Source organism: Rattus norvegicus, chromosome 2 (genome assembly GCF_036323735.1).
Source record: "Rattus norvegicus strain BN/NHsdMcwi chromosome 2, GRCr8, whole genome shotgun sequence".
Taxonomy (NCBI): domain Eukaryota; kingdom Metazoa; phylum Chordata; class Mammalia; order Rodentia; family Muridae; genus Rattus; species Rattus norvegicus.
This window is the reverse complement of record NC_086020.1, coordinates 151,021,776-151,043,046: the sequence shown is the minus strand read 5'-3', so window position 1 is coordinate 151,043,046 and position 21,271 is coordinate 151,021,776. Positions and strand designations below refer to the sequence as shown.

The following is a 21,271-nucleotide window of genomic DNA, read 5'->3' as shown; positions in this document are numbered from 1 at the left end:
GGATAATTATGGATCTTCAATTGAAGGTACTTAGGGACCCTAACTTTTCCTCCTGATCTTTGATTCTACACAATATGAGGAATATTATTGTTTCTTACTTGGACTGTTTTACAACATGATCCTTAGAGGTCCAAGGACAATTGGTTAATTAATAATGAATCAGAAACTCAAATGCTTAGGAATCAATATAACCATTCGATCACTATATTATATACATTTTGATATTTCATTATAGTATTGGAAAGGTGGCTAACAGAGAAGAGTATACTCAATCACTTCTCTAAACCAATCATAACCAGCATCCAGAGCCCAAGGGTATATTTACTCACATTAATCAGGAGTCCTAATGACCATATCTGATTAAAGCAATCCAAATTGCATTGTCTTTGTTTTGTTCGGGAAACCACCTTGAAAGCTAGTAGAATTTCACACATTCTACACTGATTCTATCAGAATTAAGTCTGTTTTGCTGACCCAATATCCAGAATTGTTACTTTTTGTATCATTTCACAGCATTTTATTTCACTGGGTGATTGTAGGATATTCTAAATGACCACTAAAGACTGAGTCTCTGAGCTCAAATACCCATTTGTGTTTTAGGTAAAATTCACCAATGATTCCTTACCCGCAGAAGAACTCCGTTCAAAGCTGTACTTACTTTACAAAATGAAACAATACCAAAATCAAAACAATCAACCACCACAACAAAATAACCCAGATTCTCAGGATAATAGTGTTTTCCCTTTTATATTGTAAAGGCTTATCAAAGCTAGGCATTACCTTTTTGGCAATGTCTTTTGTCCTTCCATTATTCCAGGAGCTGGGCATGAATAAGAGGCATGGGGCTATCCCAACAGATAGATGGTAAGAAGACATTTCAGTAACAGGAGAATTACTTTTAATTTCATATAATATTTGAAAAAATTGCCTCAGAAGCACAGCATTTGCAGGTGGCAGTTTATCTAAAAGACTGAACATAGAGAGAGTTATTTTTAAACATGTACACTCAATTTCTCAATATGAATGAAGGGAACAGAATAATAGAATTGATTGCTCGATCCTCTGAAAATAAGATGAAAGAATTTTTACTCAATTATTGCTTGAAATATTTATCAAATTCAGAAAAAAAGACAAATCTAATTAGAATGTGAAGGTAAGATAATAAGCCTTGGCTACTGTAATTCCGCCGGTAACACACACTACCCTTTTGAAAGTGTCTTTTGTGTTTGTGAACAATTGAAACGTTTTGCCTATTGTCAATGTTTTTAGTAAATATTTCTATGATCTATTATCTCTAATGTGTAAGCAAATATTACTTCTATTTTGTTGATGTTGTTCACAGCGTTTGCCAACAATTACCTCTGCACTGCAGCTAATTTCTCTTCCTCATCAACTTTTTTCGTTATAGCAATCCACTCATCATACAGGTTTGAAGTCATCAGACTTCCTTCGATGTTTTTTAGGAAGTCCTTGAGAAGAGAGGACAATTATTTCATGGAAAAAAATTAATCACGGAAATTATTCAAGATGCATTCAACTGTAAATTTCACATTAATTCTAACTTTCTTCACAGCTCTCGGAATTTCCCCTACTTAGAATGTTCCACGATATATTGGTTCAGTGAGTTTCATCTATTCAAACTAGAAATCAAAGAGTAGATTTTCAGATTTAATTGGAATATAGAAACAACTTTCCTTAGCTCAACATTCCTCTAGTGGACAGCTGAGCAAGCTAGCACAAATAGGCAACCAATATTTCAGCTTGAAAACTATTTTCAATGAGAGAAACATACAATTATGGTAACCACAACAAAAGCAACCATAGAAGCTATTATCTGATTTCTGAGGAGCAGAAAGCCAGGTCTGGTACTGGAAGCATGGAATAACATGTGGTCAGGGTTCTTACAGAATGCCCTGTCCATATTTCATTACAAAAGTGTGACTCCTAACTCTATTTAAATTTTTAATGCATATTCACAGATAATACAGCCCTTGTCCATCAAAAAAGTTCTCTTTCCAATGTTTGGAGACTGACCAAAAACTACAGCTGTTTAAGGCCCAATGAACAAAATATCCTGTGGCTCTGAGCCACAGTTTATAAACATACATACTAAGTCCTGAACTGGGGCTCTGTGCATTGGTTAAGAGAGTCAACAAAGATTGTTTACCAGAGGATAAGGACATTTCCTTAGAGATTGGGTCTACTAGAAATGAGGGGAGGGCTCACATTTGATAACCTAAAAATAGCATAGCTTAAATAATTTCTAAACAAACATCATCCACATTATGAACACAAACACAGGAGACTTTGAGCTTACCATATTTCTCTCCTGCGTATCTATTGTCACTCAAGGGAATACAAAGAGAAGAGCACTAATCCCATAGACTCAGGATTCCTGAGGGTGGATGATGGAGGGACTTTCCCTACCTTAGAGATCCACGAAACTACGTGCACTGATTGCTTGTTCATGTCCACATCTTCTTCTGAATCCAATTTGTTTTTTATTGTTTGGCACAATGTTATACTCGGACGTACTAGAAAGACACCCTCGGTTGTGGGCCCTTCCCTTTTTAGTAGGGACAGCATGTCCTGAGAAGATGATACGGAAATATCTGTCAGACTTTGTGCAGCACAGACCATTATTGGCTCCGTGAGAACCAGACAAATGGTATGCACAGGTGCAGTTCAAATACTTGCATGGACACACGGGACCTCAAGCTGGTTTGGTGCCTCAATCTTTTGTTGTAAACATCCAACCCTAATGCTAATCCTTAAAGTTCAGGCAACATTGCTTTTCATCACATTTTACAAAGTTGTTAAGGGATTAAATCCAACATTTCCAATAGATCATTCCTGAATAACCCTCTCTCATCTTCCTATTTTAAAACCAATGATTTGGGACACAACTTTTACTCTACATGGTCATAGAAGTGAAGGGGTCAGGTATTTAAGAAGCAGGATTTTTGTCTTAAGAGAGCCAGAGAAGAACAATATGAGACATACCAGAATGGCCGAGGGCAGGTTGCCATCCTGACAAATGGAACTGAGTTCTCTTCCAAACAGTTTTCCTCCATTGTTAACTTTTTGGGTGGTGCATATTTGGTCTGGGCGAGGCACACAGATGTTGTTCCACCACGATGATGTAGAAGTTCTTTGTTTCTTTAGAGTCTTTTCCTTCATATCTGATCAGGAATTGAGATCATTACATAGGATAATACAATTTATAAAGATCTTTTACAAAACTAATTTCAATTACAAAATGTCCCTATTTATTTTAATAATTCTGTTGTGTTTATGCAGCCTTCTTCCCACACACAGTGCTTGATATACCAATTTATGGTGCCTGGAAAAAAATGAAATGTTCTCCCTATAACCAAGCCTAGTCTTTACATCAGAATTTAGAGTTCTGTTCATATGGACCTGGAACATATTTTTTAGTTTTTATTTTGTTTAGTACAGTGACCCACTCCCAGGAAAGGAAATGATAGTATGCTGCGATATTTATGACAATTTAAAATGGGAACTAAGAAAAGCCACCCGAAAGAAGATGGCAGACTCACTTTTTTGCTGTTGGCTTCTGGCTGAGTTTCTGGGCCTTAAGATGAATTGCCCCTGTGCATCAGCGTTTAGATATTTCATGATCAGCCCAGGTAGAGAAGGGAAAGCGGCAAAGTTTCTTAAGTCCCGTGAACTGAAGTTCTTTTGAATATTTATCATTATAATGTCATGTGGATACTCATTTCCTTTGAGAAAAAAAAACATGAATTGTAACCAATGTAAGTGAATATGGGCAAACTTCCTGATACTATTTCGAATGCTTTGCTGTATTTCTCCTCTTCATATTTCTCCTCTTACTCCTAGTCCTCTTCCTTCTTCTTCTGGATAATGTAGACTGTGCACACTAGAACCCTAGAACCCTTACAGAGACAGTATAATTAAGTAAGCTGAGAATTCTAAAAACAATGATGAGAAAAATTTCAGTGTGCCACTTTCTTTACAGAATATAGACCTAGCAGTGCAATGTATTAGAGGGACTTTTGTTCTATTCTGCTCTAAAAGTTTGAAGACATGCCTGTTGGAGTATAAATGTGATGTTCTAACACATAAAGAAGATGTTCCTTCAAGTGACATAAATTTTGGCAGATTTAAGAGCACAACCATTCTGGAAATCAGTCTGGAGTTTATTCAGAAAATTGGACAGGACCAATTTTCTGAGGACCCAGCTTTACCTCTCTTGGGCACATACCCAAAAAATTCCCCAACATATAAAAAAGACACGTGCTCCACTATGTTCATAGCAGCCTTTTTTAGAATACCCAGAACCTGGAAACAACACAGATGCCCTTCCACGGAGGAATATTACTCAGCTATCGAAAACAATGACTTTATGAAATTCATAGGCAATGGAGGGAACTGGAAATTATCATCCTGAGTGAGGTAACCCAATCACACAAAAACACACATTGTATGAACTCACTGATAAGTGGTTATTAGCTCAAATGCTTGAATTGCCCTAGATGCACAGAACACATGAAACTCAAGACGGATGATCAAAATGCGAATGCTTCACTCCTTCTTTGAAAGGGGAACAAAAATACCCTTCGCAGGGAATAGGGAGGCAAAGATTAAAACAGAGGCAGAAGGAACACCCATTCAGAGCCTACCCCACATGTGGCCCATACATATACAGTCACCCAATTAGACAAGATGCATGAAGCAATGTAGTGCAGACTGACAGTAACTGGATGTAGATCTCTCCTGAGAGACAAAGCCAAAATACAGCAAATACGTAGGCAAATGTCAGCAGCAAACCACTGAACTGAGAACGGGACCCCCGTTGAAGGAATCAGAGAAAGAACTGGAATAGCTTGAAAGGGCTCGAGACCCCATATGAACCACAATGACAATCGAACAGAGCTTCCAAGGACTAGGCCACTAACAAAAGACTATACATGGACTGAACCTGGGCTCCAACCTCATAGATAGCAATGAATAGCCTAGTAAGAGCACCAGTGGTGGGAAAGCCCTGGGTCCTGCTAAGACTGAACCCATAGTGAACGTGATTGTTGGGGGGAGGGCAGTAATGGGGGAGGAAGGGGAGGGGAACACTCATACAGAAGGGGAGGAGAAGAGGTTAGTGGGATGTTGGCCCAGAAAAAAAGGAAAGGGAATAGCAATCGATATGTAAATAAGAAATACTCAGGTTAATAAAGAAAAAAAAGAAAAAAGAAAAAAAAAAGAGCATACTCTCCCATTCAGGCCGGATTTTTATGTTTTGTCAAGTATAATCGTTGTACTAAATCCTAATGATTTTTTTTAATTTCTGCAATTTCTCTTTATCTCTCTTCTCATTTATGATTTTGGAAATCTGCATATGATTTCTGAGACTTTTAGTCACTTTAAGTTTATGTGTCTTGTGATTTTCTCAAAGAACCAAATCTTGGTTTTATGGAATCTGTTTCTAATTGATTTCAGACCTGATATTATTTCCGGCTGTCTTCTTCTCTTTGGTTGGTTCTCTCCTTTTTATTCTAGGCTTTTCATTGTGCTTTTAAGTTGCTAGTATAGGACATAAGAATTATTTTTGTGGGGTTGGGGATTTAGCTCAGCGGTAGAGCGCTTGCCTAGCGAGCGCAAGGCCCTGGGTTCGGTCCCCAGCTCCAGAAAAAAAAAAAAGAATTATTTTTGTGAAGAAAATTAGTGCTCATATGTATTTTATGTATACAGTGTGAAATCTTTAAATTGCTTAATATTAAGCTTGACAAGTAAAGTAGGATTCTAATGATGTAAAAAGACCATCTAATGATGTTGAAAAGACCAGGTTTGCAAGCACACTTGGTGATCTCAGATTTTTAATTCTTATTCAAACTTTTCTGATAATTCTATTAACATTATTTATTTGGCAATAATCTTGTGTTGAAATAAAAGAAGGCAATATATAGAGTAGCTGAGGTTAAGTCAGGCTGTCTCCAGAAATCAGATTATGATCTCACATTCAGTTACAGAATTACTTGTCCTATGAGATGTCAACTGAATATTTTACACGGATTCAGAGAAATGGCTACATTTATACTATAAATTACAAAACAATCTATATAATTTGGAATAAATAGAAAAATTGAAGATATTACATTTTAGATTTAAACTAGTTTCTGTGTGTAAGCCCTTTGCTCACATAAATACCTGTTTACAATGTTGCACTTGGTGTGTATGCAGGTCAGATGTGGGAATTAAATCCCCTGAAACTGGAGTTATAGACGGTTGTGAGCTACCATGTGAGTGATGGAAATCTTTGAGATATCTCACTAGCTAGGAGGATTTTCTGTAATGATCACCTAATGATTTTTTAAATTGTTTTCTCCAGAAAGAAGATGCCTAAAGTTTTGTTTTGTTGGCTTTTGAAGGAAAATTCAGTTTTACAAAAAGAAAAGCACAGAAAAATTCCTGTCATTGTCAGACTGTTGCTTATGAGATGTTATCTTGTGTCTGAAGGTCATATTAGTTATTAATTATGATTTAAATGAATGACATTTTGTTTAGGTCATTTTGTTGTAGTGTTTAAGTACAAGACAAAATATGGACACATTGAGAATTCACCAAACTCAGCTAGTCCCTTTTTAGATTACCCTGTTATTACCTTGGAGTGCTCTTGGAGCTTCCCCAGGGTGAGGACAGAACAACAGCTGATATTCTTCAATGTCCTGGAAGGCAAAAAGAAGCAACCATCACAAATAAGCTGACACCGGAGACTTGAAGAGTCTAGCAATTTCCTTTACTTTTCATGTCTAGCTCTCTAGCAGGGAAATTATTTAGACCAGTATTAATGATATGTCTTCTGAACACAGGTTTGAGCAAACAGGACTGATTTCAGGAGAAAACCTTTGGTTACTTGCCTTTCCTCCTGGATGGAGCCTTGATCTACTGATCCACAGTAAAATAAGAAGTTGCATGAATCAGAGAAATCAGAGAAAGAACTGGAAGAGCTTGAAGGTGCTCGAGACCCCAAAAGTACAACAATGTCAAGCAATCAGAGCTTCCAGGGACTAAGCCACTACCTAAAGACTATACATGGACTGACCCTGGACTCTGACCCCATAGGTAGCAATGAATATCCTAGTAAGAGCACCAGTGGAAGGGGAAGCCCTGGGTCCTGCTAAGACTGAACCCCCAGTGAACTAGACTATGGGGGGAGGGCGGCAATGGGGGGAGGGTTGGGAGGGGAACACCCATAAGGAAGGGGAGGGGGGAGGGGGATGTTTGCCCGGAAACCGGGAAAGGGAATAACACTTGAAATGTATATAAGAAATACTCAAGTTAATAAAAAAAAAAGAAGTTGCATTCAGCCATTAGTACTAAACAAGACAACTATTATTATGTAATTTCTTACATCTGTACATACTGAGCAAGGAATATTCAACTTCAACTTAACATGAGCACACAACCTAGTGCTCACAGATGCATATATTCATGGTGATTATGATGACTTTAGCAAAGGAACGTTTGAAAGATATGATAACTTAGACAACAGTGAACAAAATTGTCAAAAACAGAGAGTCTTTGAGAGTACCTAGAAGGGAAAACTGCTTTTAGTTTTCAATGTGAGATGTCCTGTCTGTGGAGACGAAGGACATGGGTCTATTCTGGAAAATAGATGCAATGCTGGAAAGAAGGTCTAGAACGTATTCCCTGCACAAAGTGTTGTGTATCTATTTGAAACAATCATCGGAATAGAACATTCTGTTGAATGATTGAGCACCACCCAGGAGTGGCTCTAACCAGAATTGTTAATTTTATTTTCTTTTAGACTCCTATTTAAAACCAATGACATTGCCCCATATAGATTTTAAGTATTATACTGGAGACAAAAATCATACAAGCAGACACACCACCAACTACCCATCCACACCCCAACATACACAGAGAGGTGATAATGAAGCAGAAAGAGAAAAAGTGTGAGAGAGAGAGTGGGAGCAAGGGAGAGGGAGTGGATCATAGAGACAGAGACAGAGCATAATGTAGATTCTCATTTTACAAACTCACAGAAAGTGATAGACACGTACACACAAACCCATCGCATCACTCACACATACACAGTTAAACAGAGAAACACATGCACATTTCAAAATAGAAAAACAAAGATATATACACATATGTATGCAGAAAGAATATAAAAAAACAGATGCATTCATTAAAGACTTATTCAAAGTTAAAAATAAACACACCGGAACATGTATGCTGACACCTTCAGACGGAGAGATAAAAACAAGAAGAGATGGGCAAGACGACAGAATTATATACCAAATAGGGAGCATAGTCTAATTTAAAAAAAAAGAAAGAAAAAGAGAAGCAAAGACGAAAGAAAACTCTTCTCTGTAACATTGGTATCTGTTAAATTAGGTGTGAGCATATGAGAAATTACTCACCATTTAGTATAAATTTTATTATCTAGTGAACCTAAACATATAGCTCAAAGCATTAGGCTATGAGTTCATTAAATCACAGAAAACTAGACACGAATTTAAGAAAAAATGTCACTCAAAGGACTATTATTATGTCTTCGATACCTTCAGGTTAAAAAGGTAGCATTTGTCAAATATGATATATCAATGTATAGTGATCATATTTCTGCTGTATATACACATTTTCACATATGTGAATCTCAAAAGCAAAATTCCATTTTAACTCAAAATAGACTGAAAGTAACTTACATGTTTTCTCATCATTGGCAGTAACTTGCTGATTATGTCATTGACTGTATCGAAGTTTGTTGCTGTTACATATAGAGGCTATATAATGTACAGAGAGAAAAAATGCTTTAAAATAACGTGAAAGCCTATGTAGAAATTTACTATGATCTAATCATTGTTGATAACTTATACTCTGTAACGACTCCTCTCACATGTAACTTATTTTCTTCCCATAAGTCTGGAAGACACTCAGGATAACATATTTATCTTAAAATTGAGAGCTTGGGTACTGAGAAATCAAACATGACTGTCACAGGTTGTGTAAGATAAAGAGTGACTGAGATGCCATGCGTGCTAGTGCTAAGCATCCCGATTTTTCTTTAATTATGGCATAAGGTAGTCAGGGAGGGCTCTTAAAAGGAGAGAAGAGACACTTGCTACCTCCCAATTGGACTTCCATCATTAGACCTTACTTCCATGAGCTGCATGTGCACAGCTCTAGGGAAAAGAGGATGAGAAGCAGCACAATTATTTTTATAACAATTCAAATTAGTGAGCACTCTTCTCATATCAGGGTTGTAAATAGTAAAATGGTATACAGATACTCTATATCTGTACACTCTTGTTGAAGTCTTTTAGGATGTTAGATCTAGAAATGCAAAATATATATTTTACAAACAAGACTCCATTTCTTAACACACCCATGTAAAACCAAGGGTCTTGTACTATTAGCTCTCTACTGCCTCTCATATTTAGAATCTGCTCCAAAACCTAGGATGACAGCAAGAAGGAAATAGCATGAAATCAAAGTGTAGTAGTCTGAGAAAAAAACACTGATGTACTGGAAATCTATACATAACCAGACAGTGAGTAGATAAGTATATTTTTATGAAGTTAGTTTCTATATTGTCAGATATCTGTGATAAGGATTTTGAGTGTCTAGGAAAGAGTCCCTTCAATAAGAAACACAGCACAGTTTCTCTCTCCTTATCCCTAACCATAACCTTGAACAGAGACCGAAGGAAACCACTTCACAAGCCATCTCTTTCCCAGAGATTTTATATGTTATTTTTTTATTATTTTTTATTAATCAACTGCTTGGCATAACCTATTACTTTGAAAATTATGAGTGTTTGTGTATGTGTGTGTGAGCCTCTGCATGTGCATGTGCTTTTGTGTGTGTGTGTGTGTGTGTGTGTTAGTTTGTTAATGTGTTTGTTTGTGTGGTTCTGATTCATCGAAGACCCTAATGTTACATGTCATTTTAGTAGAAGTTTATGAAAAGGACACCTTACCCTAACTCACTTTGCATCTAGTTAGGCAGGAAGTAACAATTATGAAAAAGCATCTTAGAATATGTAAAAAACAGCTCGGATCTTGTAGTTGTAATGTAACATGAAAGTAAACAATTTAAGGTTTTGTTCAGAATGTAAAATTAATCATCTATGGATGAAAATGTAGATCAGGGATCAGAAATCATAAATAATAGAAGGAAATAAACACATGTAAGTTTCCTTCTTACACCAACATGGCTCAATGAAATATGTGCATCCATTCAAACCATATACACACAGGAACTCAGACACATATACACACATGCAAACATTTAGACACAAATACAGTTAGACACAAACACCCACACACACAAACACACAATGTGAGCATAGCACATTAAGGAAAAGTAAAGCTTCTGATATTTTGTTGAATATCTGAAATATCTGTGTAATTTTAAGATGAAAAGTTTTATTATAAAGAATTCCACACATGACATAGGGTAACTATTTGTATAGGACTTTAATTCAAATTATGGTAAAAAAATTTGTTTTCAGACCATTAGAAACATATCAATGTTTAATAATGATTGCAAAGACGTGTACATTTCTTCCTGATGGTGATTTTGTTTACAAAACAGACTTCAAAACAAAGAAACTTTTCAATATAATGTTTGTATAATTAACATTTTAAAAGCATGAAGATGAAAATATAATGGGAAGTTTTATAATACGTGTTTAAATAATTCTTGACTCATGATGAACCACAGAAATGTAAGGCATTCTTAGATCATCAACCTTACAATAGTTCAAATGTTCCTTCTCTGAGGAATAAAATGTTTTAATTGTCAAAAGTAAATAAAAATATAGGTAATATAAATATATTTGACTATACATTCAGTTAGAAATAATAACTGTAAATATTGAAATTACATATTAATAGTCAAAATGTTCAAGAGTTTGGTGATACTATTATTAACAAGGTATGAAATTCAAAGTCATGTAGACATGTAGTAAAATACTGTCCCCAAGTCCTGCCATATGCATTGACTCAAGAGGACAATGCAGTTCTTTTCTAAACAATACTAAGGCCAAAAGAAAATATTTTATACATTGATAATCATTGCACTCAAGAGAAGGTAAGAACATGATTGGGGTGGTATAGTGCAGGTGATTTGGCATTTCTATACTTATATGAAATTATCAAATAAAGATATTTCTAAAATCATCTACATCAATATACCTTAAAATATAAGCAGTGTGGGAAACTACATTGAATATTAAGACTAAGATAAAAGGAAAAAATTGGCGGAAAAATCCAAACATGAAAATAGTAAAAACATTTTCCTAATTCATCCATAGAAAATCTTTACAGGTGTATCTTAAGTATAATGAAATACATTGATAATTCAAAGAATTTCAAACTATTAAAAGAAAAGGCTGAACTATTAACAGAAAATCAAAGAAAACCAATAAGAAATATGCATATATGTTAATATTTATAATACATATACATGAAGTATTATATATTTCTAAATACTCAGTAGAGAACATGAAAAAGAAAATAATGGAGGATATTGAAGAAAGGTAGAAGAGTGTTTTGATGATTTGATAATGTCTCTTGAAGGACAAGAAGGAAATATCATAACAGGAATGCAAGCTAAAAGTAAATATTAGTAATATTCTGAACTACACAAAAGGTTTCCAGTAATTATGGTAGGATAAAATATTAAAGCATAGAGTCATAGGAGAAAATTAGTAAAAATGTTCATTTCATAGGAATTGTATCTAAGTCACAGAAGTGTTGAAAGACATTAGGAATATTGTTCATGTCCTATGCTGAGGGTTTGCCACAGCTGAAGTCAACAGCAGAGGCAAGAGAACATTTCCCTATGGGTCGTTCTGCTCTTCTCTGTCCTGAGGACACAAATGGTCTGCCAACTTAGTGCTTGTTCCCTGATTTATGTCACAGAATCGAAATTTATTTTATATTATATTTAATTACTGTTTTGTATAACGTAGACCTGGTAAGAAGAAGAAATTGCTTGGTGATCTAAACTATCTTCATTGTTTTCACCTTGGTAAGTCTAGTGTAGCATCCACAGTGACGTGTTAGAACACTGGCTGTAGGTCAGTTTTATACCCATTAGCATTTATGAAAGACAGAGATGGTGATCACTAAGCTTCAGTCTTTTCTGCTTTACAGTAGGAAATGTCTTCAATGCTCTACTTGCTGCACAATACTGAAATATTTCATCTGCACTAAAACCAATACTGGAAAGTAGGCAATAATTTAAGCATTAAGAAAATAGACAATTATTTAAAAGACACTTAAGTTTAACTCAGTGATAGAACTACTGAATAGTATGTGTGAAGTTGTGAGTTTTATCCTAAACACTGTACACAAAGATGAACACAGACACACGTAAACACCACACAACACACACACACACACACACACACACACACACACACACACACACACCACTGTTAAATTTATAAGGGTAATTTGTGAACAGAAGTTATGTGTAAAGATACCCTCCTGACTAGATATTCAAATGAATATGAGAATAAAAGGCCACACTTTTGTAGCTGATATTCAAGTGCAGGTGTGAGGGTGCACAGTCAGGGACATAGAGGAGGAGCACACGATGAAGTTTAGGAGCTAAAATATCACTGAGCGATTCGGTAAGGAGAGGAACTCTAAATCTTTATGATAATCTTACATAACAAGACTGGGTTACTAGTCATAAATATTTTAAAATATATAAGGAATAGTGGAAACAACACAAAAGGCTATATATAAGCAATAAAGACTCAGGAGGGGGCAGTTTAATTGTAGTAATAATACCTCATGGGAATGATTTGCTGTTAAAACTACTTTATTCAATTTTCACTGATTTAACAAAAATTATTTCCTGTTTTCAGACCACGAGTACATGAATCAGTGTTCTTTCATGTTGTTATCTACATGTCACATATGAGAGTCCTATGTGTGCATGGAATAAAGATACAATATCCACACACTAATGCCTACATTCTCTACCTGTCCCTCCCTCGTCACTTCCACTCTCCCCATCAATGCACTTCTTATGTCTCCATTGTCCATTACTTTACAAACTGTCTCTCTCCTAATCATGAACCCGGAATATTAGTTTTCATATGTATTCACATACAGTGTCACAGTGTGCAATGTCCTCAGTGGATATCTGCAGGGATAGATCTGTTTTGTTCTGCTTCTTTGCATCACGAATGGATCTGTCAAATGCAATAAAACATATAGTACAGCAAAATTAATTAGTAGCTTATTTCAAGCTAATCCCTGTTAATGGTGTTTTTCAGAATCATCTTAACAAGAAAATAAGTTCAGCAAAGTTCATTATTTGACTGGTGAATTCTCAAAAATGTTTCAGTAACAACAACATGGTAATAGTACATTGATCTAAATAATATAGCCAGTCCTGAAAATGATGTATCTGAAACAAACAGAGTGGTAGAAATCTGCTTTACCTCAAATGAGGAAGCAGCCGATGGTTTGAATATGCATACTAGAGTGACATCTACTTAGGGAAACTTAAAGTTAAGACTTGAGAGTAGTGTTTCCTCCTATACAAAGAATAAATAATACATGAGGAACTTCCCCAAAATTAAATAAAATAAGCAATGGAAAGGAGAATATGAAGCCTTATGCATTCATCATCCTATTAACAGCTGATTTCGAGACAGACTATGAAATATATACATACATATACTTTTTTTTAAACAAAACTAAACCCATACTACCATTCCTATATCACCAAGGCATTAAAATACGAACATAAGTAAAATACCTTTGTAGAAAGAAGTACCACCAAATGGTCTCTTCCATGGAACTGTAAAGTTGAAAAAATTAGAGTTGTGATAAGTGGTAAGATTTCTAAGGTTATTATGTATAAAAATATGTTGTTTGTGGCAATTAATTATGGTATAGATGTATTTGGTAGTCTCCAAATGACTCCACTTCTTAACGACCCATCTTTTTAGAATGGAATTGCTGTCATTTGATACTTTACCATTCCTAAATATAATACTTACCATATTCTATAAGGGAGAAACACTAAGCATTAAATCACCATCTTTAGAATTTTTTCCAGAGGAGTAGAAAATATTCAGAGAACAACCAAAGGTGATCTTCTCTTTTGTCAGAGTCTATGACAAATGCTTTTCCATGTAAAGAGCAAACCCATAGAGCTTAGAATTCTCATAATATGTTTGTTTATGCTATCTGAGTCAACTGTGTGATGACACTAAGAGTTTGGACAGAAGAATGAAAAGGGTTTAAATTTGGGGTGTGCATGTACTTTTCATGTAGAAAAGAAATTTGAGTTTCAGTGTATGCTTGTCTAGAGCAGAAGGTATATGGTACACAATCCCTTTGATTCCCACAACTGCACTTAAGATAATATCAATATGCCATGAGCACATCTTCTCTTGAAAATTAAGAATGCAAATTTGAAATTTTCCTTAACTCTGCAAACTATACCTGACTCTGACGGTCTAATGACGCTAGTCCTTTTTAATTAACTATAGACGATAGTGATAATCTGCTACACGGAAATTTAAATACTTGTGTGTTGCATGAGTAATTTTTCATCATTCAATTAATACAAATAGAAAGTATATGTCACATTTCAAGATAATATACTATACTACACATGTGTGCACTTTTAAAACACAGATAAAATCAGATCATTTTGGGGAGAAGAATGTCTAGGATATAGTAACACCTTGTCCTGTCAACATTTTTCTTAGAAGACAATGCACTTTTGTCCTGCCCCACAGCTCTTGTGGAGTCTTGATGAACATCAGAAATCAGAACAGAAATCACGTACCTACATGTAGAAATGTATATGGTGAAGAGGATAGAAAATCTAGGGTCATCATAGAAGTGGGAAAGTTGAGTTGGCCTCCTATATACACACAGAAGAAAATTGATTCTCGTTTTGCAAACATTTTGGGATGATGAAAATCTTTGGTGAAAGAAGTTACTAGATACACATTCTTCAATGGTCACCAATAGCCATAGCCTGATTGTTGTTTTTTAATTGGGGAATTTTAGAATGAGTATACTCATTCACTGGGAAGTGAATTACACACCATTAATTCGACCCAGAAATTCTGAAGCAATCCTCTTGTGATCACCAGTCAGAAATCTAGTTCTTACCAAAAGGTGACAACAGCATTTCCCATAGGCCAATATAGGTAAATGGACTTGGAAGCAGGACTGTTGTCTGTCCTGAATATGTCCACTTCATCACCAAGCCACAGGTAAGTCAATGGAATGACATGTTTTACTTTAAACTTCTTCTTATTCCTAAAAAGAGAATCAAATATCTTCGTTAGTTTAATTTGCATGGTAGTTGGAATTGTGGTAAGACCCAGTTCTGCCAGCCCCAGAGCAAAGGAGGACATATCCATTTCTATATCCAGGCAGAGCTTCATTTTTAGAAAGTGAACTATTTCAATATTTCTTACCTGGATTTAGTTAAGTAACAACCATTTTGCTTTGCTTTTTCTCATAATACACAAAGAAAATTATTTCAAGACTTTTATTTTTATTAATTACATGTAACAAGTTTTCTAGAATAAAATCAAAACTATTGTTTGACTTACAAAACTCCATTTTCTCTTGTGCATCTCCCTGTACTAAATGAATCACTTACCTCTTTCCAGTTGTCCTTTAGGAAACCCACAAAGTACATATCGCACAAGTAACCAAAAACATGATTCTTTCTACCAATAATTTTTCCAATTAATCAGAAGCATGTATTCCTATCAAACATACTGGTAATTTTAGAAGTATTTTTAACAAACAATCATCTTTGAGGTATAAATTTTCTTCTTTTTTCATTCCTTTTATGGATAATTTGCTCTTGCGAATTCTCCATAAAAATACAGAGTGTTTAATGATTTTTTCCTCAATTTTCCTTTCCTTTCTATCTCCTGACAGCTCTCCAACCCACATTCAAGGATTTTTTTGGAATTTTAATGATGGACACAATATAATCTGGTGTGTTTGCTGTGTAAACCCAGGTATTAAACTTTCCTTCGAATACTCGTGTTCTAATATGTGGCTCCACAACTGAATTATAAATGACTCCCTCTCTAATTCTGGGGACAGAATATCACAAGAATAAGCCATGCTCCAAATAATCCTGTATATATTCCTTTAATATTGGAAACATGTGAAGACTAATTGCACTACAAAAAAAGTTTCCTCATGTAATCTGATGTTACATGCTATAGTCAAAATACACGCTATCATGTAACATGTAACATGTAACTTCAAGATATACACACACAAACGTCTCAGTAATATGAGACAGTTATATCTATTATTTACATTCACCATTGAAAACATCTAAATGTATATATATATATGTATATATATATATATACCTATATAAAAATCAAAATTTCCAAGAAATCCTTGAACCTAAAACTTCTCATTCCATGGTCTGTTAAGAGATAAGCTTTTTTGAAAATGGAAATCATGACAATCATTTCTTATAAGCTTGATAACCTTCTTTCTATAATATGAATGTGAATCTAAAAATAGTTTTAATTACTATGGCAACCCGACAGAAGGGACCCTATAAACTGGCTTTAAGAAACCAACCATTGCTGTTTCCTTTATTCTCACAACACAAAATGAAGTTGACTTCCTTCCAGCAACTCCACTTATATGACAAATGATCAGCTTTTTTTCACTTTTCAGATAAGTTGATAGCTATATTTTAAAATAAAGTGTGAAGATTTTCCAGTGTGGAAAGTAGGGAGCTGTGTAGAGAATCAGGAAAGATGGACAGATTGATAGACAGCCAGTCAATTCTCTTATATTCAGCCTGCCTCAATAAGTCACTATTTTCTTTGAAGGAGCTTACATGACTGATCAGGGTTGCAAGAAAAATGTACCCAGTTGGTGTATTTATAATGTACAGAAGAACTCTCACCTGAATCTTTTATTTTTCTCACAATCTGTGAAATGGATCTTCTGGAAATTAATTCACTGATTCTCAGAAAATTACAACCCCTACCCCCCAAAATGTTATAGACTATTTCATTGATGTCTGATAATTTTATGTACTTATGAGAACAGCACTTAAAATATTAAAGTGATAATGTCAGCAGCAACATCACACCTTCTAGAATAATAGAAGGCTATGATCATGACCAGTGGAGATTGTATATGATGTGGTCCCAGAAAACCCCTCTATGGCCATAAATTGCAATATAACCATGTACACAGCTTCATTCAATCAGCTCACTTTTCTCTAGTGTCTGCAGAAAAACCAAGCAAGACTTAGTACCAGCAGTTTCCTATTTTAGTGGAGGGATAGGAGTTGCTTCCTGTCTCTTCATGCTAATGTGGATGCTATGAAGTCAGGAGACTTACATGTGTAGCCCCTTATGACCAACCGTCTTGCTTCTATACTGTATTTGTAAACACCAAGCAAGAAGGCTCCTGCTTATCATGGATTTATTATTTTATTTAGAGAAATGCGTCCCTGTATATTTCACGAGTCTCTCATAATGACTTGTAATCCTCATAAGTTAGTTTTAAAAATGCTAGAACTGTGGACACATGCTAGCATAACAGTCTCCTTGGTAGCTTGTTGCTAATCTTTTGCCAGAATCAAACAACAGAGTAATAACTTAATTCATTTTTTAAATGTGCCCAAGTAATGTGTCAAAAAAATTGCAATTATGTAGGGTTAGTCAACTAAGCATCAACCCTACTCAAAGAAGTAAAGGCCACTAAGGAAATTTGAGAGTAAGAGAGCACCCCACCCCTAGGAAAATCACATAGTTGCTTATCTAATGCCAAATATACCCTCCTGAAAACACAAATACACACAATATTATACTGACTGAGCATGCTATATTTAAATACGTAGAAACTATACATTTATATGTGTATATACATATCTATTATATATGTGTATCTTAAGTTAGCTTCCATATGAAATAATGTGTAAGAACAAGTAATAAAAAACACAAAGCCATGATTTTAAAAGAGAAGAAGGAGGGATCTATGGAAGGACATGGAAGACGAAAAGGAAAGAGAGCAGTGAAGTAATTGTAACCTCAAAAATAATGGCTAGTTTAAATAGTTTTGTACATTAAATCTTTTCCCATGTGTGGCCTCTTATTGTAAGGAATGCATGATGCTTATACTTACAGTTTACTGGATATAACCAAAACATCAGTGAAGAGGGTGAGATATCGTTTATTTCTTTTCCAGCCTCTTCGGAGAACCGCGGCCCCTTGGCAAACTACGGCTCGATTTTTTTCTCCCACATCTTCCTCAATCATTTCCATGTTGGAAAAAATTGCTCCTCATACAGAACTCCACCTAGCAGGGAAAGCATTCAGTGGATAAGTTATAAGACCAGTATTCATACTCTATTTCAAAGGGTAAATGGTGTTAAAATACAGACTCAATTTTCCAAGCATGATTCTGTTGAGGTATAGACAGATTTAAAATGAAACAGAAAATATGTCATGTATGAAGGAAACTATTGGGAACATATTGAAGAACTGGGATCTTTTCAGAAGTGGGAATCTTTTCTGAAGAGTCATGGGGATAGTTTGAAGAAGTGTAAATGGAAGGATCTAGAGAAATAGTCCTCAGACTGTAAATGCTGCAACACTTTAATGTGGATCCTAAAGTTGTGGTGATATCATCCAACTAAGTTACTACACTGCTAATGTATAACCAAAAATTTGAAATTGTTTTGAGTACTAATGTAGATACATGATATGACAGATATCAGATATGCTACTCTGAGAAAATGCCATAACTAAATCTTTGTTAGCTAACATAGTAGATGTGAAGAAATAATCAGGTTATCTAGATGATTTAGTTAGGTCTCTGGGAGGGACTCAGAAGTGCCAGGCTTGGTCCAGCTCAAGATACAGTAAAGAAAGATTCCTGATGGTAACAAACAAATAGATAAAAACAAACAACAAAAAGAAGAAGAACAACAACAATAACAAAAATGAAAAAGAAAATAAGCATTCGTCAAAAATTTGTGAAATTGTCTTGTCTAACAAAGTTACATATTTCCCTTGTGGCAAAAGTGACATCTGACTCTCCATTGACTCGTTCTTATAGGATATCAGATCCCATTCTTACCTTCTTTATTCCTGAAGGGGCTAAACATACTTTATAGAAATTTAAAATCCCCATCTGGGTTTCTGTTCTTTTCCAACATCCTGTCCCCGTCCTCATCATACTAACTCCTAATACGTGCGAGAACCCCCCTCCTCTCTGTGAGTCCTTTTTCCTGACCAACCTATCTCCTTCTTTCTCTTCTGATTGTATTCCTTCTCTTTTCCTTGACTTGATCATATCAAACCTGTTTCTTTTCTCTATATCCTGAAATATTCCGGATGCCTCTGAACATTTTCCTCTCTTAACCATAATGAAATTGCTGCTCTAATAATGCAGTGGCTTCTGCTTTGGTGGTTCCTTTACTTTCCCTGCTCATTCAGTTTGGATATTTAAAATACGAAGTTACTCAAGTGACAGTAATTCATCCCACAATATGTAATATAATATATGTATATTACATCTTTCAAAGAATTTGTGCAGAAATGTCCTAGCTTTCATTTTTAAGGGACTTAAGACAAACATGAATCAAAGCCTCAAACACAGAACAGCCATCACACACATCAAGCAATAATGATAGATATGTTTAAATATAGTATTACCTCAGTTTCATGATGAACAAAATTGAAAGTAAATGACCATGTCATGAAAGCTGTGCATTTCTAATCTGAGTCAATGTTAAATTTGAGATTTAGATTCCAATGAATACAAGGTGTGATGGAAAAAATAACAATTTCATGAAAACCAGAGAATTCTTAGATTGTGGGTTAAATTTACCAGTTTCTTAAGAACATTATCTGAAGTCATGGTGGGTAATGTACATGGGTTGAGAATAAAGTAATCCTCATTTCTAACTTGTACAGTTTTTAAAAATTTACCCAAACTATTCTCCTCTGTAACTCAAATATACCCCTCTCCATGTGATAACTTTGTTTCTGTAGAAGTTTGGTGTTGACTATTGCTACAGTGATTACCTTTTTAAGAAACCATTTTAGGTGAGAGTTATTTCACATGATCTGGAAGAATCAAGACAGAACACTTCCTGATACCATAAGTCTATCATGAGAATCAAATTATATAAATACATACCTTTTTAGATGAGCCTGCAATGAAGAATTCATCGAACAATGTGAATTTTTCCTTGCCTCTCTGCCTCTAAACACCAAACCGGTGACTGCAGTGGCTAGAAAGCAACTGAAGTCTGAGGATTCTGTAGTTGTCAGGCTGAAGAACCATTGTGATGTCAATATTCTATGGCTCATGCCATCTGGCAAAGTGACATGTGCATTCCATTTCTCTCCCTGTAGCTTTAAAACATGGAATACACAAGTGGAACCACCAGTATTTGTAATGAATAACATTTTCACAACTATAAGTATACATATAGATGTAGACATAGCTACATCTATAGTTAAAAGCCTTTAATGTCCCTGAGAATTAGAGTCAAAGAGAGACAGCAGTTAATGGCAGTCCTTATAGATATAGATGAGAGAGAATACAGATACATGGATGGATACATAGATAGACATGTGTATGATAAGAGGAATATTGTGAAATTGCATGTGAATCCTAGAAGATTGTCAATTCTTATTTTTCAACAAAAGGCTCCTTATGAAAAAGGTAGCATGGAGACGACATTAACACTGTGAACCTTAGAGCTGAATAGACACAAAATCACAAGGAATTTCAATTGGAATGTGCTTTACTGACAGAGAATCTGAAACCTTCACACAGTTCTGTGAAGCCAGACAGCTTTGAAGGGTACAGAGGAGGACACACAATTATTAATATGCAGTAAATTTTATAGAGTGTAGCCTAGAGACAAAGAATTGTGATGGAAACAACCTGAGAGATACTCTATAAATCTCAGACTCAATCTCCCATCTAAATATCCACAGCATTCCAAACCTTTCTGTCTTGTTCTACAGGATGGAAACTCTCTAAACGTTCTAGAGTATTATTCCTTATGAAGGCGAACTTTATTCTGGCCCTGCTAGTTTCAGTTTTTCTCATGATCTTCTCCCTTTTCTCATGGACAGACTTGGTCACATACAGTTGATTTTCTCTCTGCCCTGAGCTCTGTAGATTGCACTCTCTCATCTATAATAAAGCCTGCCCTCTATTAATATACTGACTCCTCGTTTGATGGTGTCTCTTCT

The 21,271-nt window shown here is 35.2% G+C and overlaps 1 protein-coding gene across 1 annotated transcript in view; it reads right to left on the bottom strand.

Moving 5' to 3' along the window:
• LOC134478905 (uncharacterized) overlaps positions 1-20,387 on the bottom strand; it is a 91,496-nt gene extending 71,109 nt beyond the window's left edge. Inside the window, 12 exon segments of the mRNA XM_063282809.1 lie at positions 781-970; positions 1,360-1,469; positions 2,428-2,589; positions 3,004-3,182; positions 3,561-3,743; positions 6,638-6,701; positions 8,709-8,786; positions 13,135-13,216; positions 13,789-13,830; positions 15,162-15,311; positions 18,180-18,353; positions 20,202-20,387. Coding sequence (XP_063138879.1) covers positions 781-970; positions 1,360-1,469; positions 2,428-2,589; positions 3,004-3,182; positions 3,561-3,743; positions 6,638-6,701; positions 8,709-8,786; positions 13,135-13,216; positions 13,789-13,830; positions 15,162-15,311; positions 18,180-18,319 — 1,380 coding nt within the window. The 5' untranslated portion in view covers positions 18,320-18,353; positions 20,202-20,387.
• Positions 20,388-21,271: the final 884 nt, after the last annotated feature.